This window comes from Narcine bancroftii, chromosome 6, assembly GCF_036971445.1.
Source record: "Narcine bancroftii isolate sNarBan1 chromosome 6, sNarBan1.hap1, whole genome shotgun sequence".
Lineage (NCBI taxonomy): Eukaryota > Metazoa > Chordata > Chondrichthyes > Torpediniformes > Narcinidae > Narcine > Narcine bancroftii.
Window position 1 is genome coordinate 47399072 of NC_091474.1, and position 26553 is coordinate 47425624.

Sequence of the window (26553 nt, forward strand, 5' to 3'; positions counted from 1 at the left end):
ATTTTATTCAGAAGCAAATCTTCATCTAATGCTTTCATTTTTTCTTGTGATGTGATAAATTCTTTATGACTTATTACAATATGTTAATCTAAATAATGGCAAACAATCTTGTTTTCTATTACATTATATACCACTGCCCAATAATAAATTCTAAAGTTGGGTAATGCCAATCCTCCCTCCAGTTTAGATTTCTGTAAATATTTTTTTCCCAATCTAGGATTCTTGTTTTGCCAGATATATGAAGACAATTTAGAATCGACCTTATCAAAAAAAGATTTAGGAACAAAAATAGGTATAGCTTGGAATATATATAAAAATTTAGGTAAGATCATCATCTTAATAGCATTAATTCGGCCTATCATAGATAGGGATAATGGTGACCAATTGGTAAGTAAACTACCGATCAGGTCCAATAGAGGGAAAAAATTAGTCCTAAACAAATATTAGTTACTTAAGGTATTGGTTGAATTATTCAGAATTATCTCTAAATCCCCATTGGGTAAATTTAGAAATTAAACTGGTACAAAATTTCTCAATTAGTTCTATTTTGGGAGCTGCTCTCCCTTTTACTCTTACTAAACTATATAAACTAATTGATAATCCAATGGCTAAACATACACTACGTATATGGTTTCAATTCCGGAGATTTTTTGGCCGAAGTCATTTTATCTTGGAAACCCCTATTGGACTAAATTTCTTTTTTCATCCCTCTCTAATTGATCAAGCTTATTTACTCTGGAAAGTTAAAGGTATAACATGTTTTTCGGATTTATTCTTGGATAACTCTTTCATGTCATTTGAACAATTATCCATGAAATATGATTTACCTAGATCTCATTTCTTTCGATATTTGCAGATTAGGAGTTTCTTAGTTTCGACTTTACCCTCTTTTCCCAATCAGGAGACTACGACTGTTTTAGAGGATATACTATATTCAAAATTCCCTCCAAAAGGTGTGATATCTAAATTATATAATATAATTACAAAAATAAATTCTGGGACTTTTGGAAAGTTTAAAAATGATTGGGAAAGAGAACTCAACCTTCATTGAAAATTGGAATAAAATTCTGCGACTGGTAAACTCCTCTTCTCTATGTGCAAAACATTCACTGATACAGTTTAAAGTTGTTCATAGAGCTCATATGTCTAAAGATAAACTCCATCGCTTTTATTTTCATATCGATCCTATATGTGATAAATGTCAATTGGAAATAGCTTCCCTTACACATATGTTTTGGTCCTGTCCCTCTTTACAGAATTATTGGAAGGAAATTTTTTCCATTATATCTACCGTTTTGAATATTGATTTACAACCACATCCCATTACTGCAATTTTTGGATTACCTATGATAGATTTGACTTATTTATCTCTTCCTGCGAATCGTATGATTGCTTTTCTTACACTAATGGCTAGAAGATCTATACTATTGAATTGGAAAGAGGTTAATCCTCCCACTGTTTTCCAATGGTTTACCCAAACTATACTATGTTTAAATTTAGAGAAAATTAGAAACTCTGTCTATGAATCCCCTTCTAAGTTTGAGTTAACCTGGCGACCATTTATTCAATATTTTCATTTGTGGTGAGTTGATCTGGCTCTGTTTTCTTTTTATGATTATGTATGATAATTGGGCTGTTAGATGAGATTGGAGTGATCGGTGTGATTTAGCTATATCGGTAGGTTTTTTTTTAAGTTTTTAATTCAGATTTGTTTTTTCTTTTTGGGGGTTTTTTTTCTCTCTTTTTTTATATATTTTTATTAATTATATCTTTTTTTTAGAGATAGTTCATACTCTAAACTGATCTAAATTTTTTTTTATGATATATTTTTATTCTGCAATATTATTGTTTAATATCTCTATATTAATTTGTTATTTACTATGTATTTTTCATATCTCTGAACTGTATGTGTTTATAAATTATAATAATAATAAAAAGATTGGAAAAGAAAAGAAACATTATATACCACTAAATACCAGAGAATAGATTCCCATATATCCTGTACAGGTTGAGCAGAAATAGCCAATTTCTGTGATTGAATTATGTGCCCTGAAGGAAGGATCACCTGGTAAACATTGCCGGCAGTTGGTGTTTGGTTCTGTAAATAAGGTGAGAGATCAGCACAGCTAAACAAGCCACTCTCTCCCAGTTCCATTGACATAGGTTCAATCTTTGAAGCTGTCTGTGGGGGACTTCAGATGGTTATGGAAAAGGATAACACTGGTCCTCAAAGTAGAATTCTAAATTGGGGCAAAGCCAATTTCAACATAATTAGGCAGGATTTAGTAATCAATTGACTGGTTTCAAATGTTGGAGGGTAAAAACACAGCTGCCAAATGAGAGGTGCTTAAGAGGTAAAGGAACCACAGCTCTCAAGGTACAGATCAGAAGGGAAAAGGAGACATATGTCAAATCCTGCCAGATAGCTTCAAGGGAATCCTTTGAGGAGTCTAAGGAATTGAGGAGCAGAGTGAGGAGGCATATAAGGAGGGCTAAAATAGGTTTTGTGAGGGCTTTGGCAGAATCCAAAAAGACTGTATATTAAGAACAAAAGGCTCACGCAGAAAATAATAGGTCCCCTTAAGAATTAGGAGGGACATGCATGTGTAGAACCAAGAGGAGATGGGGAGAATTGCAAATAGATATTTTAAGAATGTGTTAACTGTGAACTAGAATTAGTGGGTTTGTGAGGTAAGGCAAATAACTAAAGATAACCGAGACATAGCCATTCTCAACCTTTTTTTTGATATGGCTCTTTTAAAACTCTGCTCAATATTTATAGGCCCCCTTCCCTGTCAAGCAGTCAAGTTTTGGTTTCTTCTGTACTTCTCTCCTAAATATGAGGTGAAAAGGAAAACAAGGCTTTTCTTTAAACGTTCCGTGGCCCCTAGAGGGAAGTATGGCCCCCATTGACAATGGCTGACCTAAGGTATGTCTGCATCATGTTTGTTGGCAGTTTTCGATCATATCAACCACATAACAATTACAGTATGGAAACAGGCTGTCTCAGCCTCTCTAGTCCGTACAGATCTAAGTGATCTCCTCTAGTCCCACCTAACTGCACTTTGCCCATAACCCTCCAATCCCCTCCAATCCATATACCTATCCAACTTTTCCTTAAATGACAAAATTGATTGCTGCGACCACCTCTTCCAGAAGGTCATTCCACTCAGCCACCACTTTCTGTGAAGAAGCTCCCTCTCATGTTACTTCTAAACTTTTGCCCCCAACCCTTAACTCATGACCCAATCTCACCTACCCTCAAGGGGAAGAGCCTATTCACGTCTACTCTATCAATCCCCCTCATAATTTTAAATACCTCTATCAAATCCCCCGTAACCTTCTGCACTCCAATGAATAAAGACCTAATCTACTCAATCTTTCTTTGTAATCTAGATTCTGAAATCTAGGCAACATTTTAGTAAATCTTCTCTGCACCTTCTCTACCTTATTGATATCCTTCCTATAATTTGGGGACCAGAACTGTATAGAATATTTTAAATTTGGCCTCACCAATGCCTTGAATAGTCTCACCATCACTTCCCAACTCTTATATTCTATGCTAAATCTTTGGGCCCAGACCAGGTGCATCCCAGAACATTATGGGAGGGCTGTAAGTAAATTGTTGGGCCATGACAGACATTTTTAACTTATTGTCAGTGGAAGAGAAACTGCTGGTGAGGATAGCCAGGGGATAATTTAGGAGAGCCAGCAGCGGTTTGTACGTGGGAATTGTTTCATGAACTTGATGGAATTTTTGGAAGAGGTGACGAAGAGGGTAGACGAAGGCAAGGCAGTTGATATTACTTGTATGGATTTTTGTAAAATGTTTGATAGATCTTATGGCTGATGGAATTTAATACAGATAAGTGTGAGGTGTTACATTTTGGAAAGGCAAATCTAAATAGGTCATATGCATTAAATGGTAGGCTATTGAGATGTGCAGAGCAACAAAGGGATTTAGGAGTTGTGGTAAATAGTACCCTCAAGGCTGATACTCAGGTAGATGGTGTGGTGAAGAAGGCATTTGGAATGTTGGCCTTCATAAATCGGAGTATTGAATTCAAGAGAAGGGAGATTATGATGAAATTGTACAAGGCATTGGTGAGGCCAAATTTGGAGTACTGTGTACAGTTTTGGTCACCAAATTATAGGAAAGATATAAACAAAATAGAGAGAGTGCAGAGAAGGTTCACGAGAATGTTGACAGGATTTCAAGGTTTGAGTTACAGGGAAATGTTGTGCAGACTGGGGCTTTTTTCTCTGGAGCGTAGAAGATTGAGGGGGACTTGATAGAGGTGTTTAAGATTTTAAAAGGGACAGACAGAGTAAATGTGGATAGGCTTTTTTCAATTAAGAGTGGGGGAGATTCAAACTAGAGGGCATAGTTTAAGATTGAAGGGGGAAAATTATAAGGGGAACATGAGGGTAAATTTCTTTACGCAAAGGGTGGTGGGGATGTGGAATGAGCTTCCGGCAGACGTGGTTGAGGCGGGATCATTGGTTACATTTAAGGAAAGACTGGATAGTTACATGGAGAGGAGAGGACTGGAGGGGTATGGACCGAGTGCTGGTCAGTGGGATTAGGAGGGTGGGGATTTGTTATGTCATGGACTAGTAGGGCCGAACTGGCCTGTTCTGTGCTGTAAGTGGTTATGTATGGTTATATATATATATATATATATATATATATATATATATTTAGTTGCCCATTCAGAGCCAGCTCTTCAGAGCTTGACGTCCTGCTTTGCGGAAACTGCCAAAATGTTTGGCCTGGAAGTCAGCCTGAAGAAAACTGAGGTCCTCCATCAGCCAGCTCCCCACCATGACTACCAGCCCCCCCACATCTCCATTGGGCACACAAAACTCAAAACGGTCAACCAGTTTACCTATCTCGACTGCACCATTTCATCAGATGCAAGGATCGACAATGAGATAGACAACAGACTCGCCAAGGCAAATAGCGCCTTTGGAAGACTACACAAAAGAGTCTGGAAAAACAACCAACTGAAAAACCTCACAAAGATAAGCGTATACAGAGCCGTTGTCATACCCACACTCCTGTTCGGCTCCGAATCATGGGTCCTCTACCGGCACCACCTACGGCTCCTAGAACGCTTCCACCAGCGTTGTCTCCGCTCCATCCTCAACATCCATTGGAGCGCTTTCATCCCTAACGTCGAAGTACTCGAGATGGCAGAGGTCGACAGCATCGAGTCCACGCTGCTGAAGATCCAGCTGCGCTGGATGGGTCACGTCTCCAGAATGGAGGACCATCGCCTTCCCAAGATCGTGTTATATGGCGAGCTCTCCACTGGCCACCGTGACAGAGGTGCACCAAAGAAAAGGTACAAGGACTGCCTCAAGAAATCTCTTGGTGCCTGCCACATTGACCACCGCCAGTGGGCTGATATCGCCTCAAACCGTGCATCTTGGCGCCTCACAGTTTGGCGGGCAGCAACATCCTTTGAAGAAGACCGCAGAGCCCACCTCACTGACAAAAGGCAAAGGAGGAAAAACCCAACACCCAACCCCAACCAACCAATTTTCCGCTGCAACCGTGTCTGCCTGTCCCGCATCGGACTTGTCAGCCACAAACGAGCCTGCAGCTGACGTGGACTTTTACCCCCTCCATAAATCTTCGTCCGCGAAGCCAAGCCAAAGAAGAAGATATATATATGGTTATATATGGCTAGGTTGGTGGGGAAGGTTAGCCCACATCAGATAGGAGGCCAATTTGCCAAATGGATAAAACATTTGGCTCTGTGATAGGAAAACTGGAGGTTGAAGGAAGATCATATTGAAGTCTATAAAATCATAAGGGGCATTGATAAGGTCAATTGTGTCCATCTTGTTTCCTCAGACGAGAAGGCATAACTACAAGGTGATGGCGTGGGATTTAGAAGGGACATGAGGGGTCAGTTTTTCACTCCGGGCGTGGTGGGCACATAGAATGAGCTGTCTGATAAAGTGGTGGAGCAAATATATTAGCTGCCTTTAAGAAATATTTGGATAACTACATATTTTGGAGAAGTTTGTTGGGGTATGGAATCAAAGGAGGAGGACACTTCACTGGGATTGAACAAGTTTACCTGTTTCTGTGCTGTAAGACTCTGTGACTTTGATAACTTATACATTATATTATTTACTTAAATCACTGGTCTCGGTTTTTCTAAATGTATGCTGAGAAGTAGGTAATTCCTGTTCAACCTGTCTAATAGGGCACTCTTAATTTTATACATGTTAATCGGATTTCCCTATGCCTTTTCCTCATTCCAGAATAAATATTGTGACTGATATCTTTCAGTCCCTAACCAAAAATGCTGGGATTATTTTCATGAATTTCATCTGTACTTTTCCAGATGTTACTCAGTCTTTGACCTAACAGTTCTAATGTTCAGGGCAGCATGGTTAACATAGCGGTTAGCATGACGCTAGCAAAGCACCAGCCACCCGGTTTTGAATCGGCTTCTGTCTGTAAGTAGTTTGTTCGCTTTCTTCCAGATGCTCTGGTTTCCTCCCATGTTCCAAAGGCTTAGAAGTTTAATTGGTCACATGGGTATATTTCAGAAGGGCCTGTTATTGTGCTGCATTCTCTGAATTAAAATTTTAAAAGTTAAAATATAAAGCTCATGTTTTATATTTTGGCCAATAAAATCAACTTCTTACCTCAGGATGTGCCCTCCCCAAATATACAACTTCTGAATCAGCCAGCATTTTGATCAGCTGACCAGCCTGTTGTTTCGTGTAGTATGAGCTATTCTTCCTCACAATTAAGTGCATTGAAGACTTGGACATCTTCTGTAAATTACATTGCAAGCACCACATTTAATTCTGTGCCATAAATCTATACCCTAGAAAACCAAATCCCCTGAATTCAGCTGAACAAATTTTGCATCTAGTTTTTGTTTTCCCTTGGATTCTGAGGGCTTCTATCTTTTATGGCTTTGTCTAACTTTTTACAAATAAGCATGTTATACTTATTAACTCTCCTTAATTTCTCTAAAAGCGTTAAAATTACCCTGCTGAGTTTCTCCAATACAGTTGGGCAGTCATAGAGTGGGGGATGAGTTCATGGAGTAAAAGATGGCTTTAGAGATACGTGTATAGAATACCATAAGGAGCAGAAATGGTCTCGTCAGCCCATCAAGTCTGTCCTGCCATTTAATCATTAGCTGCTCCATTTTCCCTCTCAGCCTGACTGCCTGGCCTTCTCCCCATAAACTTTGATCCCTTGGCTAATCAAGAACCCATCAATCTCTGCTCTTAAATACACCCAATGGCCTGGTCTCTTCTAATGCCTGGGGCAACAAATTCCTCAGATTTACCACCCCCTGGCTGAAGAAATTCCTCTGCATCTTTGTTCTAAGCGGACACCCTTTAATCTTGAAGTTGTTCCCTCTTGTCCTAGACTCTCCCACCATGGGAAACAACCTTTCTATATCTACTCTCTGCACGCCTTTCAACTCTTGAAATGTTTCAGTGAGAACCCCACTCCTCCTAAGTTCCAATGAGTACAGACCGAGCTGACAAAAACTCCTCATTTGATAACCCTTTCATTCCCAGAACCATCCTTGTGAACCTCTTCTGAACCCCCTCCAACATCACCACATCCTTTCTTAAATGAGGAATACAAAAGTGTTCACAATACTCCAGGTGAGGTCTCTCCAGTGCCATATTAAGCCTCAGCATCACATCCCTGCTTTTATAGGGCCCTCCAAAATGTTTGGAACAAAGACACTTTTTTTTCCATTATTTGCCTCTGTGCTCCACAGTTTTAAATTTGTAATCAAACAATTCACATGTGATTAAAGTGCACATTCCAGATTTTATTCAAGGTTATTTGTATGCATTTTGATTTAACCATGTAGTAATTACAGCACTTTATATACATAATTCCTCCATTTCAGGGCACCATAATATTTGGGACATTGGGCTTTACAGGTGTTTGCGATTACTCAGGTATGTTTAATTGCTTCATTGGTGCAGGTATAAGAGAGCTAGGCTTGCTTTTAAGGTTTTGATCACCTTTGGAGTCTGTAGTTGCCATTCTTCAACATGAGGACCAGAGTTGTGTCAATGAAAGTCAAAGAAGCGATTATGAGGCTGAAAAACAAGAATAAAACAGTAAGAGACATCTCCCAAACCTAAAGATGACAAAATCAATTGTTTGGAACATCATTCAGAAGAAAAAGCGTACTGATGTGAATGTGTTGATGACTACTGCCCGCAGAAGACTTCAAGAACAGTAATATGGAGGAGTCACGTGATGGAGTAGTGGCCGGACGGTGAACTCCAGCCCTCTCCAGAAAAGTCGGGAAAAACAAAGGAAAACAAAGTTTCAGAAAAGTGAGTATAAAGGTGGAAAGAAGATGGCGACAAAAAAAGAAAAATCGAAAGCAACGGTAAGAAGAGAGGAAGAGAAGACAAAGGAGGAAAAAGGTGAAGGCCTTACCTGTCCGAAGAGGCCCGCTGCGGAGAGAGAAACCCGCTCCCTCAGGTCGGTAAATAATGGACTACAAAAATGGCTCGCTGAGCCGAGTAAAAGTGCGCAACCGCGCATGCGCATGAAAAAAAACACACCGACGGGAGGGGGGACCAGCTGGGGAGTCAATCTCCACAGCCGGCAACGACAGCTGCAGAACACCTGCAGCAAGAAGAGACCACAGAAGACAATGGAAACAAGAAAGAAGAGAAGGAAAGGGCAACAAAGAAACAACAGATGGCCAACCCAGAGGAAGAAGAAGAGGAAGAGTACAGTGAAATAGAAGAAGAAAAGAAAGGCAAGATAAAGAAGGTACTTTCTCTTATTAAAGGATACATGGAGTCATTTAAAGAATGGCAAACACAGGAATTTAATGATTTAAGAAAAAGAATAAACAACACAGAAGAGAAAATGAATAAAATAGAGATGACCTTAACAGAAATGGGAAAGAAAATGGACAAGATGGAAGAGCGGGCAGTAGCAGCAGAAATGGAGGTAGAAGACTTAAAAAAGAAATTGGAGGAATCTAATAAAAAAACTAAAGAGACACAAGAACTACTAGCTCAAAAAATAGATACAATGGAAAATTATAACAGAAGAAATAACATAAAGATAGTGGGCCTTAAGGAAGATGAAGAAGGCAAGAATATGAGAGAGTTTATAAAAGAGTGGATCCCTAAGACCCTAGGATGTCCAGAACTACAGCAAGAAATGGAAATAGAAAGGGCACATAGAGTATTGGCCTCTAAACCACAACCACAACAAAAACCAAGATCTATTGTAGTAAAATTCCTAAGATCTACTACAAGAGAAAAGGTACTGGAGAAGACAATGGAAAAAGTAAGAGAGGGCAACAAACCACTGGAGTATAAAGGGCAAAAAATCTTCATTTATCCAGATATAAGTTTTGAACTCCTAAAGAAGAGAAAAGAGTTCAATAGAGCAAAGGCGATTTTATGGAAGAAAGGGTATAAATTTATACTAAAGCATCCAGCGGTATTGAAAATATTTATTCCAGGACAACAAAACAGACTATTCTTGGATCCAGAAGAAGCACGAAAATTTGCAGAACAATTACAAAATAGACTGAGGGAGGAAGACGGGTAATGAGAGTAAAAATGATCACGATTGATATGTATGTGGGTAAAGACAAAAATAGACTGAGGGATGAAGACGGGTAATGAGAGTAAAAATGATCACGATTGATATGTATGTGGGTAAAGAGGTATAAGAGTGAATAGAGACAATGTGCATACGTGAATGTATCTATACTTAGAGGAAAATATAGATAGTATAGACAAGAATTAATAAGGGAAGGTAATGGAATAGAGAGAATAAGGAGGGAATTAAAAGAGTGACCTTTGTGACATATGAAAAGTGAAATCTTTTCTTGGGGGGGTGGGGTGGGGGGAAATAGCGGTCACTGCAAAATCAGTTGACGCTTGCGAGTGGATTCGCAAATCCAAATGGAGAGGGGAGATGTGGTTGTCCGACAAGGGATAAAGGACAACTCAGGAGGGGAAGGGGAGATTGGGGATAAATAAGATAGAAATAGGAGAATAAGGAAAATGTTGGATGTTGTAGGAATGTTGTCTTATAAAGAGTTGAAAATAAGAAAACAGAAATAGAAAAGGAGGAAAGGTAATGATGGAAAAACGGAAAGAGAAGATAAACAAAATATAAAAGGGCTACACTGAACTATATGACTTTAAATATTAATGGAATACATAACCAAATTAAAAGGAAGAAACTACTAAATTTAAATGAATAAATGTATTCCATTAGAAAAAATAACATATAGGTTAAGAAATAATATTGAAATATTCGAACAAGTATGGGAGCCTTACATTAAATACAATAGCGAAAACCTACCGGGGACAAACATTACCTAAGTTGATGGAAGGAGAAGGAAAGAAAAGAATGGACTCAGTAGAATTTCTGATGTATTTTTGTTGAATGACAACATTGTCTGACTGGCTTAATGCAACCTAGATTGTATACCTAAAATGGATGAGAGGGGGGGTGGGGGGGTGGCTTGGGAGGAGGGAGGTGGGGGGGGAGAAAAAGTCACTGTATATGTGTGAAAAAGAAATAGTGTATATCATGGCTAATGTGATTTATGGTGTGAAAAATAAAAAATTTTTAAAAAAAAAGAACAGTAATATGGAGGCTGCACTGCAAGATGCAGACAACTAGTTAGGCACAGAAATAGGATGGCAAGAATAAATTTTAAGAGCCTGTAGAATTGTGGATTGATGAGACCAAGATTAATCTGCATTAGAGTGATGACCAGAGCAAAGTGTGGAGGCATAAAGGAACTTTCCAAGGTCCAAAGCACATCACCTCATCTGTGAAACATGGTGGTGAGAGTGTACACGTGCCTGGGCATGTATGGCTGCCACAGGTACTGGTGCACTTGTCTTCATTGAAGATGTAACTCCTGATGTCAATAGCAAAATGAATTTGGAGGTGTATAGAAACATCTTGTATGCTCAAGTTCAAGCAAATACCTCCAAATTCATTGGATGGCGCTACAATGATCCCAGACATATTGCTAAAGCAACAAAGTGTTTTTCAAAGTTGAAAACTGGAAAATTCTTGAATGGTCAAGTCAGTCATTTGATCAAAATCTAATTGAGTGTGTCTTGCGTATGCTGAAGAGAAAACTTATGCAGCAAGCCCCTGAAACAAGCTGAAGATGGCTGCAGTAGAAGATACTCAGCACCTGGTAATGTCAATGTCATTGAATGCAACAAAGTACTAAACATGACTACTTTAATGTCCATGCCATTGCCAAGTCCCAAACATTATGGTGCCCTGAAATGAGGGGACAATGTATAAAATGTGATGTAATTTATACATGATAAAACCAAAATGTATACAAATAAAATTCATATGTGAATTGTTTGATTACAAATTTAAATCTGTGGAACACTGGCAAATAAAGGGGAGAAAAAGTCTTTGTCCCAAGCATTATGGAGGACGCTGTATATTCTATATCTCTTGCAATGAATGGCAGTATTGCATTTGCCGCCATCACCACCGATTCAACGTGCAAGTTTATTTTCAGACTGTCCTTCATGAGGACTTCAAGGTCCCTTTGCATCTGGATGGGGGAAAAAAAAGTTTGAAAACCACTTTTAATCGTACCTAATTGACTTACTTTGTGTATGGTTTCATAACTCCAAAGCAAATGGGCCAATGACAATTTTTCTCAAGCCAAATATTTCAGCAACAATTGGGTCTGGAGCAGTGATTCTCAACCTTCCCTCCCCACTCACAGACCACCTTAAACCATTCCTTACTAATCATAGAGCGCCGATGGCATAGGGATTACTTAAAGTGGGATGTGAGTGGAAAGAAAAAGGTTGAGAATCACTGGTCTAAATTTAAAAAAAAAGAATCATTATTTTGTTTAACATCTTGCAATCTGTTGCAGAGAATTTATCAGATCACAGAAATACAAAACAGAAGCAGAGTTGTATGGTTGGAGTTTTGTATTTGAAGACTTTGTATCGGAAGAACTGAAAAGCAAAGTGACACAAAAAATTGAGGTGGAGTAAATTCTACTTTATTCCTTTTGTTAAGTACGAGTTTGAGATTGTGCACAAAGGAATGTGATAGAACGAAAGGAGCTGGGAATGTATGTTTAAAGCTCAGGGCTGGATAAGGATTGGGGACTAACTGCTGGTGTGATCTTGGTCAGTGATCTTTAACATTTTTTTTAATTTAAATTTAGACATACAGGCCCTTTTGGCTCACAAGCCCTATGCCTCTCAAATACACCAAATTAACCTACACTCCCAGTTTATTCTTGAGTGTGCAGGAAGCTGGAGCGCTGGGAGGAAACCCATGAGGAGAACATACTCCTTACAGACAGCACCAGATTCGAACCCCTATCACTGGTGCTGTAACAGCATTGTGCTAACCATTACACTACCGTGCCACCCTCACTTGGCAAGGCACCCCTCTGAGCAACATAAAGTGTGAGGTGATAATTTTGGGAGCACTAATGAGGCTAGAACATGCAGTTCATATAGGGCTTTAGGGAGTAATGAGGAACAAACAGACCTCTGAATAAAATAAATACTGGGGAACAGACAGATCTTGGTTAGTCCTCAGCTGGAGTAGTGCATGCAAACTTTTATCTGTACCCCTCATAATTTTGCATGCCTCAGTCATGCAACTGAGGTTGGGTGAGACAAGAGCAAGAGGACATAGATTCAAGGTGAAAAGTGAATTTTTATTTAGGCATGCAGTACAGTAACAGACCATTTCAGCCCACAAGCTCATGCCACTCAATTTACACCCAATTAACCTACACCCTGGTATGTTTCAAATGTGGGAGGAAACTGGAGCCCCCAGGGAAATTTGACACAGGCACAGGGAGAACGTACAAACTCCTTGCAGGCAGCGCAGGATTTGAACCCTGGTCCTGATCACTGGCGCTGTAAAGGCGTCGTACTAACCGCTACACTAATCGTGCCACCCCAAAACGTTTAAGGGGAACGTTAGAGGTAACCTTCACTCAGGGTGGTGAAAGTGTGAAATGAACTGGCTGCAAAGGAGATGGATGCAGATTCAATCTTGACACATTAGAGAAGGTTGGATACATATATGGATGGGAGTGATATGGCCTGGGTGTGGGTTACTGAGACTAGATGGTATAAATAGTTCTGCCTGGACTAGATTGGCAGAAGAGCCTGTTTCTGTGCTGTTGTGTTCTGTAGTCTAAAAGACAAAACTAGAGGCTGTAGATTTAGGGTAAGACATAAGAGGTTTAGAAAATCTCTGCTTCTTCATGAGAGAGTGATGAGTACCTTCAATGCACTGCTTGAGGGAGTGGTTGAAGCAGACTCACTAACAGCAATGAAGTGGTGTCAAGGTGAACACTTGAATTGCTTCGTCTGTGGACTGAGTACTGACAAATGTAGAGTGTTCACTGGTCAGTGGGTAATTAAGGTTCAATTGAGAAATAACATTTGGGGTCACTGCAGTAGAATCAGACAACCAATGGATTTGATTGCCAGGTCCTCCATTGCTGGTAGTTTTCCATTCTCATCTGCTTCTGTTAGAAAATAATTGATAGCCGTTAGTAAATACTCCATTACCTTTTTATCAGGAAAATAGGATACAAGGAGAGTTCTTAAACCCCTGAATTCAATGAGGATGAATTTCCATTACCTTAGTAGCTGTAACACAGGGTAAGTCCCAAACTTGAACCATGGTATTTCATGGTAGAGCAAGTCCAGGCCAGAGTCTGATGGGGAGACCCTGGTGAAAGTTGGGAAGACAGGATACCCAGGTGAACTTTGAGCACATCAAATATCCATTAACATTAATCCCATCTTTTATTCTCTCCCCATTCCCATCAACTCCCCACAGGTTCTACAACTCACCTATATCAGGGGCAATTTACAATGTCCAGTTACCCTACCAACCCACATGTCTTTGGGATGAGAGAGAAAACCAGATCACACAGAGGAAGCTCACAGGGAGAGCATGCAAACTCCACACAGACAGCATCTGGAGTTGGGATTGAACCCATGTCTCCATGATTGTACGGCTGCTGGAAACAACAGGGAATCATGTCAGGGAGAATTTTCTCAAAGTGGTGCAGTGAGTGGATGGATTTCTGATTTTCAGTTACATAGAACACTACAGCACAGTACAGCCCCTCCCAGCCCTCAATGTTATGCTGATCTATATATTCCTACGAAGAAACTAAACTCTTCCTACTTCGTAACCCTCTTTTTCTTTCATCCATGTTCCTGTCTAAGAGTATTTTATCAATCTTAATATTTTTAAGAAAGATCCAGCACTTCCTCTTAATTTCAATGTTATCCAGTACATAAGCTATTCTGGAATTACCTTGACCAAGATCTTTTTCTCTGGTGAATCCTGATGCAAAGTATTCATTTAGGACCTCCCCATCCTCCGCCTCCAGGCACATGTTGCCTCCTTTATCCTTAAGTGGCCCTACCTTCGCTCTCATATTCCTCTGTCTTCAGGTACACATTATAATACCTTGGGGGGTCTCCTTAATCCTACTTCCCAAGGCCTTCTCATGCCCCCATTGAGCTCTCCTAAGTCCTTTCTTGTACCTTCCTGGCTATAGTTTTATTCTCGTGAGCCCTTCCTGTACTTTGCTTCCTAAATTTAATGTATGCTTCCTTCTTCCTCATAACTAGATGCCTCACTGGTTTTGTCAGCTACAGTTCCCTTTTCCTATCCTATCCCTTTTCCTTGTCCTATCCAGAACCCCATGCAAACTTTCTCCACATTACTTCTGTGCTTCTGCAGTAGCTGAGTGCTATTGTGGGTGTGCAAGGCGCAGCAGATCAGACAGGTGCTCTTCCTCTCCACTAAACCCCAAGCTGATCATGTATTGTTCTTGAAATGCTGCAGGCCTTCTGGTGACGTTGTTTTCACTTTATGTTTTGGTCTGAGTTGCGGGGCAGTCGGGAACATCCCTCCTGGACTCAGACCATCCAGTTCTCTTACAATGTTACTTTCCATGAGGCTCCCCATCGTGCCTTTAAAGTAGAATTAGCACAACACAGACATTAAATAGAAGAGAACAAGATTATGAGAGACATCGATGTGATGGACAGCCAGAACCTTTTTTCCTGGTGCAATAGTAGCAAATACCAGACGACATCTTTACAAGGTGAGAAGAGGAATGTTTAGGGAGAAGTCGAGGGTACATTTTTTTGAACAGATTAGTGGATGCTTGGAATGCATTGCTGGGGTGGTGGTTGGAGGTTGGTGCAATAGGTTCATTTATTTAAAAAAAACTCAACATGCACATGGATGCAAGAAAAATAGAGGGTTATGGTTGTGAGGTAGGGAAGGTTTAGATCAGTCATTCCCAAAGTAGTTGGTGCCCCTCCCCCCACCCCCAGGGATGGTGAAAAGATCCAAGGGGGCAAAGATGATGAAAAAGGGAGCGCGCCACTTCATAGCCCTTGGCCGCCAGTGCCTTCTTGAGGGCAGCCAGTGAGAGGCCATGACGTTCCTCGGTGGCGGCCGCCGCCAATAGGACGTGCTTAGTCACCGTGGGCCCCTCCGCTCCTTTGCAGCTCTGCTGCCTCTTCCTCTTGGTCGATTTGTCTGCTCTGCTTCCCTCTCAGTCAGGATCTCCGCCATGGCAAGCTCCTCTCTGTGTCTGTCTCCTCCTCGTTTGCTCTTCCAACCACCATAGCTAAAAGCGGTGGGAACTGGAGGAGCAAGTGACTCCCTTTATACCATCCAATTCCAAAAACTCTTTGGGCGCCTTAACATTTTACCCATTCCTCAGCAGAAATTGGACTTGTACTCGATGCTAGTGAAATGCATACGCTTGTTTAGAGTGTTAGTTTAGTTGTTGTTTTAAATTTGCAGTAGACCTAATACCAAGAAAAAGGTGAGTGTGTCTGTGTATGTGTATGTGCATGCCAAGGATGTGGCCTAGGAACCAAGGGGGCAGTAACCTGAAAAAGTTTGGAAACCACTGGTTTAGATTGTTGAGAAGCATTATATAGGTCAATAATGTCATTGGCCAAAGGGCCTATACTGTGCTGTAATGTTCAATGCTGAAAAAACTCAGCAGGTCAAGCAGCATCCATAGAAGGTTTGGGTAACCAATCTTTTGGGTCTGGGCCCTTTGTCAGGTGCAAGAATAAAACAGGCAGTCATCTGAATAAAAAGGTGGGGGAGGAAGGGGAAGGAGCACATAAAGGTGGGGGGAGAGGAGGGAGAAAGAGGGAGGTGCTCTGCCCCTTCCTCTCTCCTCCCCCTGCCTTTTTTATTTAGGTTGGATCCACCAAGTCCACCCGCAGATTGGAGGAACAACACCTGATTTTCCTTCTGGGCACTCTAGCCAGATGGCATTAACATTGACTTTTCTGGTTTCTGCTGACCTGCTCTCCTCTTCCCTCCCTCTCTCCTTCCCTTCCCCTTTCCAGTTCTCCTCCCTCCCTTTCTCGTCCCTCCTCCCCTTCATCTCTGCTGTCCCCTCCATCCCTTCTCCATCTATCACCTCCAGCCTTTGCGACCATGTCTCTCCAACTCATTTGTTCGGACGCATGCTGACATTTTTCCATACCTTGATGAAAGGCTCTAGCCCAAAATGTCGGTTGTGTTGTTACCTTTGCTATATAGAGGACACTGCTTGACCTGCTGAGTTTCTCCAGCTCTGTGTTTTTACCTGTAATAGAAAAATTGTTTTTAATAATCTTTGCTAATGCAATCAAATTTAAAAACAATAACAAAAACACACAGGAAAGCACGAAAATAATAAAATGATTAAAATAAAATAACAACTGTCCCTGAGGGGTCCACCACCAGGAGAAGGGCAGATGTGCCAGCATCTGTAACTGCTCGTTCGTTCTGGATCGCAGTGAGTTAACAGGCAGCTGTCCGATGTTGGTACATCATCTTGGAATCGCTGGTCACAACAGGTTCATTCAGCCCTGTGTAAATGGAGGACTGCAGATGCTAAACACATTCTACCAGAGGAATTTAGCAAGTCGAGCAGCATCAATGGGGGGGGGGGGGGGGGGGCGGGGGGCGGGGGGGATGAATGGCTGACATTTCAGGTTGGAACTGTTTGTAGAGAACTGATGAAAGGGTTTGGCTGGAAACATCAACCATTTTTTTTCTCCCACTGTTACTGTTCAACCCACTGAGTTCCTCTAGCAGAGTGTGTTTGGATTCGGACCTGTGTAAAATGTTTTGCGGTGGTCCTTGCTCAAACACAGTTACATCTTTATCAACTTTGTAGTGTGCATTGCTCTGATGTCGAGAATTGTGTATGTACTCCTTGAATGACAGGCGCATTTTGTTGTTTCAGTCTGCTCCTTGGTGGTTGCCGATTAAAAGAGCATTTTGGCGGCAGGTAAGTTTTAAAATGTTATGCAATGGAAAAACTAGATTTTTGCTTTCTAAAATCTACTGCTTCTTTGGAAAGCTATCGATGTACTTGAAGGAAAATAACAGAGCTGTAAAGTGAATGAACGTCTGCACATGTCAGATGTGGCTCTTCTTCAGTGACGTTACACAATGTTCTGATCCATCATATCGACAGCAGTGACTTTTTTACAATCCATTTGGAATAAAAGAGTTTATCCAAAGTGGGGCAGCATCAGAGACCCGATACCCGGAGCTGTGGGTGTGAACTCTTCTGGTGACTGATGGGTTTCTCTGGGTGTTCCAGCTTACACCAACATCCAAAAGGTGTGCTGGTTGGTGGTCAACTGACAGCTGTAACTTGCCCCTAATGTTTAGGAGTAGATAGAAATGTGAGAGAGAATAGGTTACAGGAATAGAATTGATGGGGATGTTCTGTGAGAGGGCATATTCTCTTATATCAGAAGGAAATAAGAGAGAAAAATATAACTTGTTGATGGATGGTGGGGGGAAAATATCAGTATATTTTGATCTGGTGGCAGAGACATTTCAAATTCCTTACAATGGCCTTGTTGTGAATGCAAAAAATTGTGCCCTTCTCTCTCTTTTATGCAAATACACTCACACTCTCACACACACTCTCTTATAATTGATTCAAGGGATGTGGGCTTCACATTCTGAGCCAGCATTTAATTGTTCCTCCCCAAATATTCTTGAGAAGATGGTGGGGAGCTGCCTTCTTAAGCTGCGGCAATCTTTGAGGTAAGGGTGTTCTCACAATGCTGTTAAGGAAGGAGTTCTGGGATTTTGACCCAGTAACTGTGAAGGAGCAGCCACACGTTTCCTAGTTAGGATGGTGTGTGGCTTGGAGGGAAACTTGCAGGTGATGATGTCCCAATGTGTTTTGTGCCCTGTCCTTCTAGCTGGTTGAGGTTTGGAAGATGCTCTCTCAGGAGTCATGGTGAGTTGAAGTGCATCCTGTCGATGTTGCAAGCAGCTGCCACTGTTCATTAGTGGTGGAATGAGTGAATGGTTGTGGATGGGAAGCCTATCCAGCGGGCTGCTATGTCCTGTGTGATGCAGCGCTTCAAGGGAGGTGCTGGTACCTCCAGGCAAATGGAGAGCATGTCATCACCTGCCTTGTAGATGGTGGAAAGACCTGAAAATGTCAGGACATGAGTCACTTGCTTGATGACATCCAATTTGCAGCCTCTTTTAGAAAAGGTGTTGTGGGTCCATTTGAGTTTCTGATCAAGAGTTCTGTTATTTTTGACAAAGAAAATTTTCTAGGTACATGGATGGGAAATGTGTGGAGGAATATGGTTTGGGTGCAGGTCATTGGGACTGGGCAGAATAATCATTTGGCACAGACAATGTGGGCCGGAGAGCCTGTTGCTGTTCTGTTGTGTTCTATGGTTCAAAGTGCCAAGCAGTAGGTATACCTGGAGCCTGCTTAGCTAGGTCCTGCAAGGATGCATAGGGAAAGCAGTCCATTATAATGCAATGATGGCTTCAAGGATATATAATCATGTATCTGATGATTCTGTTGTGAAATTCACAACGTGTCTACACTCTGAAGAATCCTTATGAATAATCCAGCTGTATTACATCATTTCTTTTAGCCATCGGGCCCTGGCTCTGGAATTAACGGTAAACTGGAGCACCCAGTGGTGCAGGTGAGCTGGACGGATGCCACTGCTTACTGCCAGTGGAAAGGGATGCAACTGCCCACTGAGGAAGAGTGGGAGTTTGCTGCTCGGGGGAGCCTAGAAGGTACGTTCACCAGCAGTTATTTGGAGTCTTGGTTTTCAACGGAATGGTCGCAGTTTCATCAGAAACCTTTTTTTGTCAGTTGACACTGTTGGTTTTGAAAATAAATCTGAAATAATCAAACTATTAGACACACTCAGCTGATAATTCCCTTTTAAATCAAAGAGCTTCCAATGAAACTGATTTTCAAGGTGGTGACCAAGGAAGGAGGAGGAAGATTTGGGGCAGGGTGGGATCCACAGGAATGAAATGATGAATGAAGTGATGGGACGATGAATTAAAAAAAAAACCAGACTCGGAGGAGGTGTAAATAGGAGAAGAGATGTAGGAAATAAAACCAGAAAGTGACAAGGGGCTCAGCAGGTCGGTAGAGAACTGGTTGATGAAAGATCTTCAGAACAATCAGTGGCAGGACTTTGCTGAAATAAACCTGAAATTGGCAGTAGAAGGTAAGGTTTTAAAATGCTGGAAGGTTGAGGCAAACTGCAAATGTACTGAATAAGGAGATGAGGTGGTGATCTCAAACCTGTTGCGAGACCAAAGGTCAAGAGGTGAGTGGAATGGAGAATTGAAGTGATCCCAGCTGAAACCTGGGGTCGTGGTTACAGATTGAACAGAGCTCTGCAAAGTGTTCACACAATCAGATGGAATGTACTCATATTGCAATGTTACTCTTCAGCTGGGAACTGATGATTTTCATAGCTTTATGGAAAAAAATAACACTATTTCTCTGGATTGAATCCTAAATTGGGGCAAGACCAATTTCAACATAATTTGGGAAATGTTAACAATAGTTGAATGGACACAAATGAGAGCAAAAGCATGATGCCAAATGGAAAGCATTAAAGAAGGTGATAAAGAGGGTCCAGGACAAACACAACCAGAAGGGTAAAGGGCAGGAATGGCAAGGTAAGGAACCCTGGTTAACAGGAGATATAGTAGCACAGATCACAATGGTAAAGGAGGCATCAGATGTCAGATCCAGGAAGACATGGTTGAGGAAATCCCTTGAGGAGTACAAGGAATCAATTTATTGTCATGAACATGTCACAAAATGTTTTTCAGCAAAAAATATTGCTGTAAATTACAGTATAAAAAATAAGCCCTTGGGCTCTTCTGGTCTATGCAGAACTATTTTTTTGCCTAATCCCACTAACCTGCACCCAGTCCATAGCCCTCCATATCCCTCCCATCCATGTACCTGTTCAAATGCTTTCTAAATGTTAAAAACTGAGCCCTCATTCACCACTGCAGCTGACACCTTGTTGCACACTTCTACCACTCTCTGTGTGCAGAAGCTCCCCCTAATATTCCCCTAAACATTTTGCCTTTCATCCTTAACCCATGTCCTTTGGTTTGTATCTCACCTACCTTCAGCCTACCTACATTTACTCTGTCTATAACCCTCAATATTAAATACCTCTATAGAAATTCCTCTCATTCGTCCAATTCATTTTCTTTCATTACAATAAACAAAGGTCCTTGGGCCATACCACCTACTACAGATATCCAGAAAAACAACATTCCACCATAACCCTCTGCCTCTTATCACCGTTAATTTTGGATCCAGTTTTCCAACACACCCTGTGCCTTAACTTTCTGGACCAGCCTACGATGTGGGATTTACTCAAATGCATGTGAGCCATGTCAATTGCTCAATCTTCATCAATTTTTGGGTTACCTCCACAAAAAACCTCAATCTAACTTGTATGACATGAATCTTCCTCCACAAAAATACATTGACCATAGAACTATTACAGCACAGAAACTGGCCACCTCGGCCCCTCTAGTCTGTGCCGAACAATTTCTTTGTCTAGTCCCACCGACCTGCACCCAGCCCATAGCTTTCCATACATCTCCCGTCCATGTTCCTGTCCAAATTATTCTTCTTAAATGTTAAGATTGAGCCCACATTTACCACTTCAGCTGGAAGCTCGTTGAACACTCCCACCACTCTCTCTGTGAAGAAGTTCCCCCTACACTTTTCCCTTTCACTCTTTACCCATGGCCTCTGGTTTGTATCTCACCTACCCTCGGTGGAAAAAGCCTATCTACATTTATTCTATCTATCCCCCCCTCATAATTTTACATACCTCTATCAAATCTCCCCTCATTCTTCTACACACCAGGGAATAAAGTACTAATCTGTTTAACCTTTCCCTGTAACTCAGTTCCTGAAGTCCAGGAAACATCCTAGTAAATCTTCTCTGCGCTCTTTCAATCTTATTGATATCTTTCCTGTAGTTTGGTGACCAAAACTGCACACAATACTCCAAATTTGGCCTCACAAATATCCTGTACAACTTTACCATAATATCCCAACTCCTGGACTCAATACTTTGATTTATGAAGGCCAATATGCCAAAAGCTCTCTCTCCATCCCTATCCACCTGTGACTAATTTCAGGGAATTATGTCTCTGTATTCCCAGATCCCTCTGTTTAACCACACTCCTCCGTGCCCTACCATTTACCATGTGTCCCCTTTCTTGGTTTGTCCTTCCAAAATGCAACATCTCACACTTGTCTGCATTAAATTCTCAGCCCGTTTTTCCAGGTGGTCCAGATCCCTCTGCTAGTTTTGAAAACTTTGTAAATTATGCAATTGTGTGTCTGTATTATATTTCTGTGCTATATAAACTATATTTCTCTCCTCTTTGCCTTTAGGACGCATATATCCATGGGGAAACAAGTTTCAGCCCAATCGCACAAATCTCTGGCAGGTAATGTTTTGAGTGATCTCATCTGTAGTTCGAGCACACTAAAAGTCTGGGCCTGGTGCAGGGAAAGAGAGGTCTGCTTCACCTCTGCACCTCTGAAGGAAGTAGCTTCCTTCTCCCCGGGTTGCTATTGACCTATTTTTTTTCAGATATAATATCAGGCTTCTTGGCGATTCTTTTTATAGCTGATGATAACAGGCGAATGGGCATGCTCTGCACTGTCCATCTGGTGAGCAGGGGTAGTGATTTTATGAAGTAATTTCTACGTGTATTTTGATATCTGTTGTGGATTTTGCAAGTCATGGCTTCCGTTGAACGCACAAGACATTAGTGAGGTCACAAATGGAATATTGGTGCAGTTTTAGTCACCTAATTACACGAAGGATATTATAAAGTTGGAAAGGGTACAGAAGAGGTTCTCAAAGTTGTTGCTAGGATTATGGAAGTTAAATTATAGCAGGAGAATGGAAAACCTAGGCTCGTTTTCATTAATGTAGGGGGTTGAGAGGATATCTATAAAATCATGAGGGGCTTGGATAAGTGACAATCTTTCATAGTGGGAGAATCTAACATGTGGGCACAACTATATGGTGAAGAGGCGTGAGGGGACAGTTCTCCAAGGGTTGTGGTCACATGGAATGAGCTGCCAGACAAAGAGGTGGAGGCGGGTATTTTAGCTTCCTTTAAGTAAAGCTTGGATAACTCCATGGATGGGAGGGGTCTGGGCCTAATGCGGGCAAGTGAGACTAAAGTAGGAAGATGTGTTGTTTGTTGTAAACAAACTGGTCCTGTGGCTTGTGTCTGTATTGTAGGACTCTGTGGTCATTCCTCTTGCATTCACATCCAAATCATTCACATATTTTACAAACAGTAAGGTTTTCCAACATTGATCCCTGTGGAAAACCACTAGTCACAGACATCCAATCTCAGTAACAACTCTATACCATCATTCTCTTTTCGTTACACCAGTTTTGGTCTAATTTGCCGAAGAGCCCATGGGCTTAATCTTCCATGTGGGATATTGTTGAAAGCCTTACTGATGTCCAGATAAAGCACATCCACTACACTGCCCTCATTGAAACACTCCTCAAAAAATATACATAGTCCAATTGGTCAGATATGCTGGCCATATTTGATCTATTCCTGCCTTTCTAAGTCATTATTCCTCTCTCAGACTTTTCCCTCATAACTTCCCTACTATAATAAAAGAACAATGTTGGGAAACTCAGCAGGTTAAAATAGTGTACTTTGTATAGCGACATTTTGACCTTGAGCTCTTCATCAAGGTATATGATATTGTTACAGACTCAGAGGACCCCAAAACCCAGTAGCAATAGATATTCATCAAGACAAATCATTACTTTTACAAAAGTTGCTTATAATTATATTTAAACATGAAAACAGAATCACACTTTAACTTATTACTATTAACTTAACCCCCTTCTAAGCACATGTGTATGTAATGTGTATAAGTTCAGAAAAGTTCTTTAATTCACAATCCAATCTCACCTCACTCCTCCAAGTTCACCTGTATCAGGAAATTTTTATACAGAATTTAACATTTATGAATCTTCACCAGGCTATGGTGCTTGAAAGGTAAATGGTGACCGCTCAGGAAGGTTCTTGTTGGTTTTCAGAGAGAGATTTGTTGCTCGTTGGACATAAACTGATTCCTTCCAATCAGCCACTTCAGTCTTCACGTCTTGCTGAAGAAATTTGCCCCATCAGGGATTTCCAGATGATGACCTCTTTCTTTCAGGTCACCACAGAGTTCCTTTTCATTTCCCTTATTTCAAGTGAAACACTATACAGCCAACGATCTCCTCTTGTATGGACCTCAAGGACTTTGACCAGGCTGAGCCAAGAACTCCCAACCCATCTTCAAAATGGGGTTTTTCCACAAGCTTTTCAGCTTGTCATGTTCCATTCCCTGTCGCTAAACTGTAGAACTGAATTCTCTCTCTCTCTCTCTCTCTCTCTCTCTCTCTCTCTCTCTCTCTCTCTCTCTCTCTCTTCTGAAAAAGCCACATGACCCTCTTAGAACAGCAAGCTGCGTTCAGACAGACTGCGGAACTGGACCCAATCTTCCAAGACTGTTCATGTGTTGCTTTCCAAAACAATAATCCTTTACTCCACAGCATGTCGAATTAACACCTACTTGTGAAGTCTCTATAGGCATTCTTCAAAGTTTTTACAAAGGCACTCGGAGCCTGGACTGTCTGGCTTGAGCAGAGCTCTGGCATTTTAAAAGAGATCTGTTTTGAAGTGTTTGTATCTGTGTGTGACAAATTTATCTTCCAAAAGCATATCTATATACAATATAAAATATAACATAATCTCTCACAATATTATTACCGACTTTAATGTTAGACTCACAGTTCAGTCACCACCAGGCATTTCCCTGCTGCCTTGGTTGAAAAGGGACATTGCCTTTGTAATCCTCCGGCCATTTGTACCTAGTTTGATTTAAAAACCTTCAGCTTGAGTCCTCTTGCCTTGCCTCTTATCTGGGCCTACCTTTACTTAAATTGTTGATCATATGCATTAAAAAAACCTTGGTGTTTGTTTGTGTAGGCCAATAATGACCAGCCTTGTACTTTCCAATCATTACTACAGGGAAAATTTCCAGATCAGGACACAGCAGAAGATGGTTATCATGGTGTATCTCCTGTGCATGCATTTCCACCACAGAATCACTATGGTATGTTATTACTAACTCACTGTGCTTTGTGCATCCCCAATATCTCGACAATTCCACAGAAGGGTTTCCACCAAATATGTACTGATCGTGTTTTCCAAGTTTCCCCACCACCTACCCCCCCCCCACCCCACCCAACTTGTTGCTTTAGAATAAATATAGCATAGAACATGCCCTTTGGCCCAACTTATTTGTGCTGACCAGACTGGCATTCTGAGGTAGTCTAATTTTTGGTAGATATATCTGCCCAAACCTACAAGTTCCTCTAGCAGCTCATTCCAGATACAAACCATCCTCTTGAATGAGAAAGTTACCTCTTGGTTCCCTCCTGTTGTTTCATTGCTTTTGTTATTTCCGGTCAGCTGTGGTATTAATGTTTACTTTAAATGTTCATTAAAAATAGTTTTAACAATGCTCTGTTTTGCAGGATGTGTGATTGAAATGGGTCTTTGTGCTCTGCCCAGGTCTCTATGACATGGTGGGGAATGTGTGGGAATGGACCAACTCGGAGTACATTCCAGTAGGCCGCCCAACGACAGTCGGGTCCCAGAAGATGTATGTTCTGCGTGGCTCCTCCTGGATCGATAGTGCAGATGGACGGGTTAACCACAAAGCACGGGTAACCAGCAGGTACAACAAAGCTGCTGTAAGAATACTGCTCACGTGCCGGGTTTTTTTGTGCAGTTTCTCCCTGTCAACTGCAAAAAGGTGCTGAGAAGTTGTGGGTGAATATTCTTCCTTATTTCAAGTGGGGACAATGACCACTGATTTGATGGTCCTTTGAATTGTTCCTGTACATGGATACTTCTAGGTTTATTTAATTTTTCCTTGTACTTCAAAAGCTCATTGAAACCTTAAATGCACCTCAGCATAGATGATGCTAACTTCTGAACCTTTGCCAAGCACAGGGGCTGACTCAGCTTATTATATTCCCCTGCCGTGTTCATTTCTTTCTTGAGAAGCTGCCTCTTGGAAAGTGTAGGTGGGCATGTTATTCTGGCACATTAACTGTTCTTGGGGGTGGGGTTCAGGTAGGACTTGGAAGAGATGTTTCCCAATGGCCAGGTTCTTCTTGGCTGCAGAAATAGTGGGTATGGATGGATGTTGAGGGAGGCTCACTGACTCTCATTCTCAGCAAGGACTGTTCAGTATACACAACAATGACTGAGTTTGTGAAAGTGTGAATGATTACGGTGATGGAGCGAGGGCCCTTCAAGCAAGCGGCCCTGCCTCTGCTCGAGTGTTTTTTGGGGGGGGGGGGGGGAGAGAGCAAGGGAGGCCAGGCAAGTGGGGGGAGAGGAGGGAAAGGGAGGCCAGGAAAATAGGAGGGGGGGGAGAAATGGGAGGCCAGGGAAGTTTTTTATTGGGGGGCAAGGGTCATACTCCACACAGGGAGCACCTGGTCAGGATCAAACCTGGGTCTCTGGCACTATGAGGCAGCCACTCACCCTCTGTGTCTCTGTGCTGTGCCACAGTGTGTAGTTTTGTATCTTCTTCTTTGGCTTGGCTTCGCGGACGAAGATTTATGGAGGGGGTAAAAAGTCCACGTCAGCTGCAGGCTTGTTTGTAGCTGACAAGTCCAATGCGGGACAGGCAGACACGATTGCAGCGGTTGCAGGGGAAAATTGGTTGGTTGGGGTTGGGTGTTGGGTTTTTCCTCCTTTGCCTTTTGTCAGTGAGGTGGGCTCTGCGGTCTTCTTCAAAGGAGGCTGCTGCCCGCCAAACTGTGAGGCGCCAAGATGCACGGTTTGAGGCGTTATCAGCCCACTGGCGGTGGTCAATGTGGCAGGCACCAAGAGATTTCTTTAGGCAGTCCTTGTACCTTTTATTTGGTGCACCTCTGTCACGGTGGCCAGTGGAGAGCTCGCCATATAACACGATCTTGGGAAGGCGATGGTCCTCCATTCTGGAGACGTGACCCATCCAGCGCAGCTGGATCTTCAGCAGCGTGGACTCGATGCTGTCGACCTCTGCCATCTCGAGTACTTCGACG

General features: G+C 41.7%; 1 protein-coding gene and 1 long non-coding RNA gene across 3 annotated transcripts in view; one reads left to right on the plus strand and one right to left on the minus strand.

The window, feature by feature from the left end:
• sumf2 (sulfatase modifying factor 2) overlaps window positions 1-26553 on the plus strand; it is a 37938-nt gene that overhangs the window by 3838 nt on the left and 7547 nt on the right. For both annotated transcript variants that reach the window (XM_069884896.1, XM_069884895.1), the window contains exons 3-8: window positions 11925-12039; window positions 17319-17363; window positions 18997-19147; window positions 21810-21865; window positions 24479-24563; window positions 25025-25190. In XM_069884896.1, coding sequence (XP_069740997.1) covers window positions 11925-12039; window positions 17319-17363; window positions 18997-19147; window positions 21810-21865; window positions 24479-24563; window positions 25025-25190 — 618 coding nt within the window. The remainder of the gene's footprint in view (window positions 1-11924; window positions 12040-17318; window positions 17364-18996; window positions 19148-21809; window positions 21866-24478; window positions 24564-25024; window positions 25191-26553) is intronic.
• Window positions 12584-26553, minus strand: part of LOC138736051 (uncharacterized) — a 43562-nt gene continuing 29592 nt past the window's right edge. Inside the window, exons 3-5 of the long non-coding RNA XR_011340070.1 lie at window positions 16572-16673; window positions 13670-13759; window positions 12584-13553 (exon numbers count right to left, since the gene is read on the minus strand). This is a non-coding gene — a long non-coding RNA (uncharacterized lncRNA). The remainder of the gene's footprint in view (window positions 13554-13669; window positions 13760-16571; window positions 16674-26553) is intronic.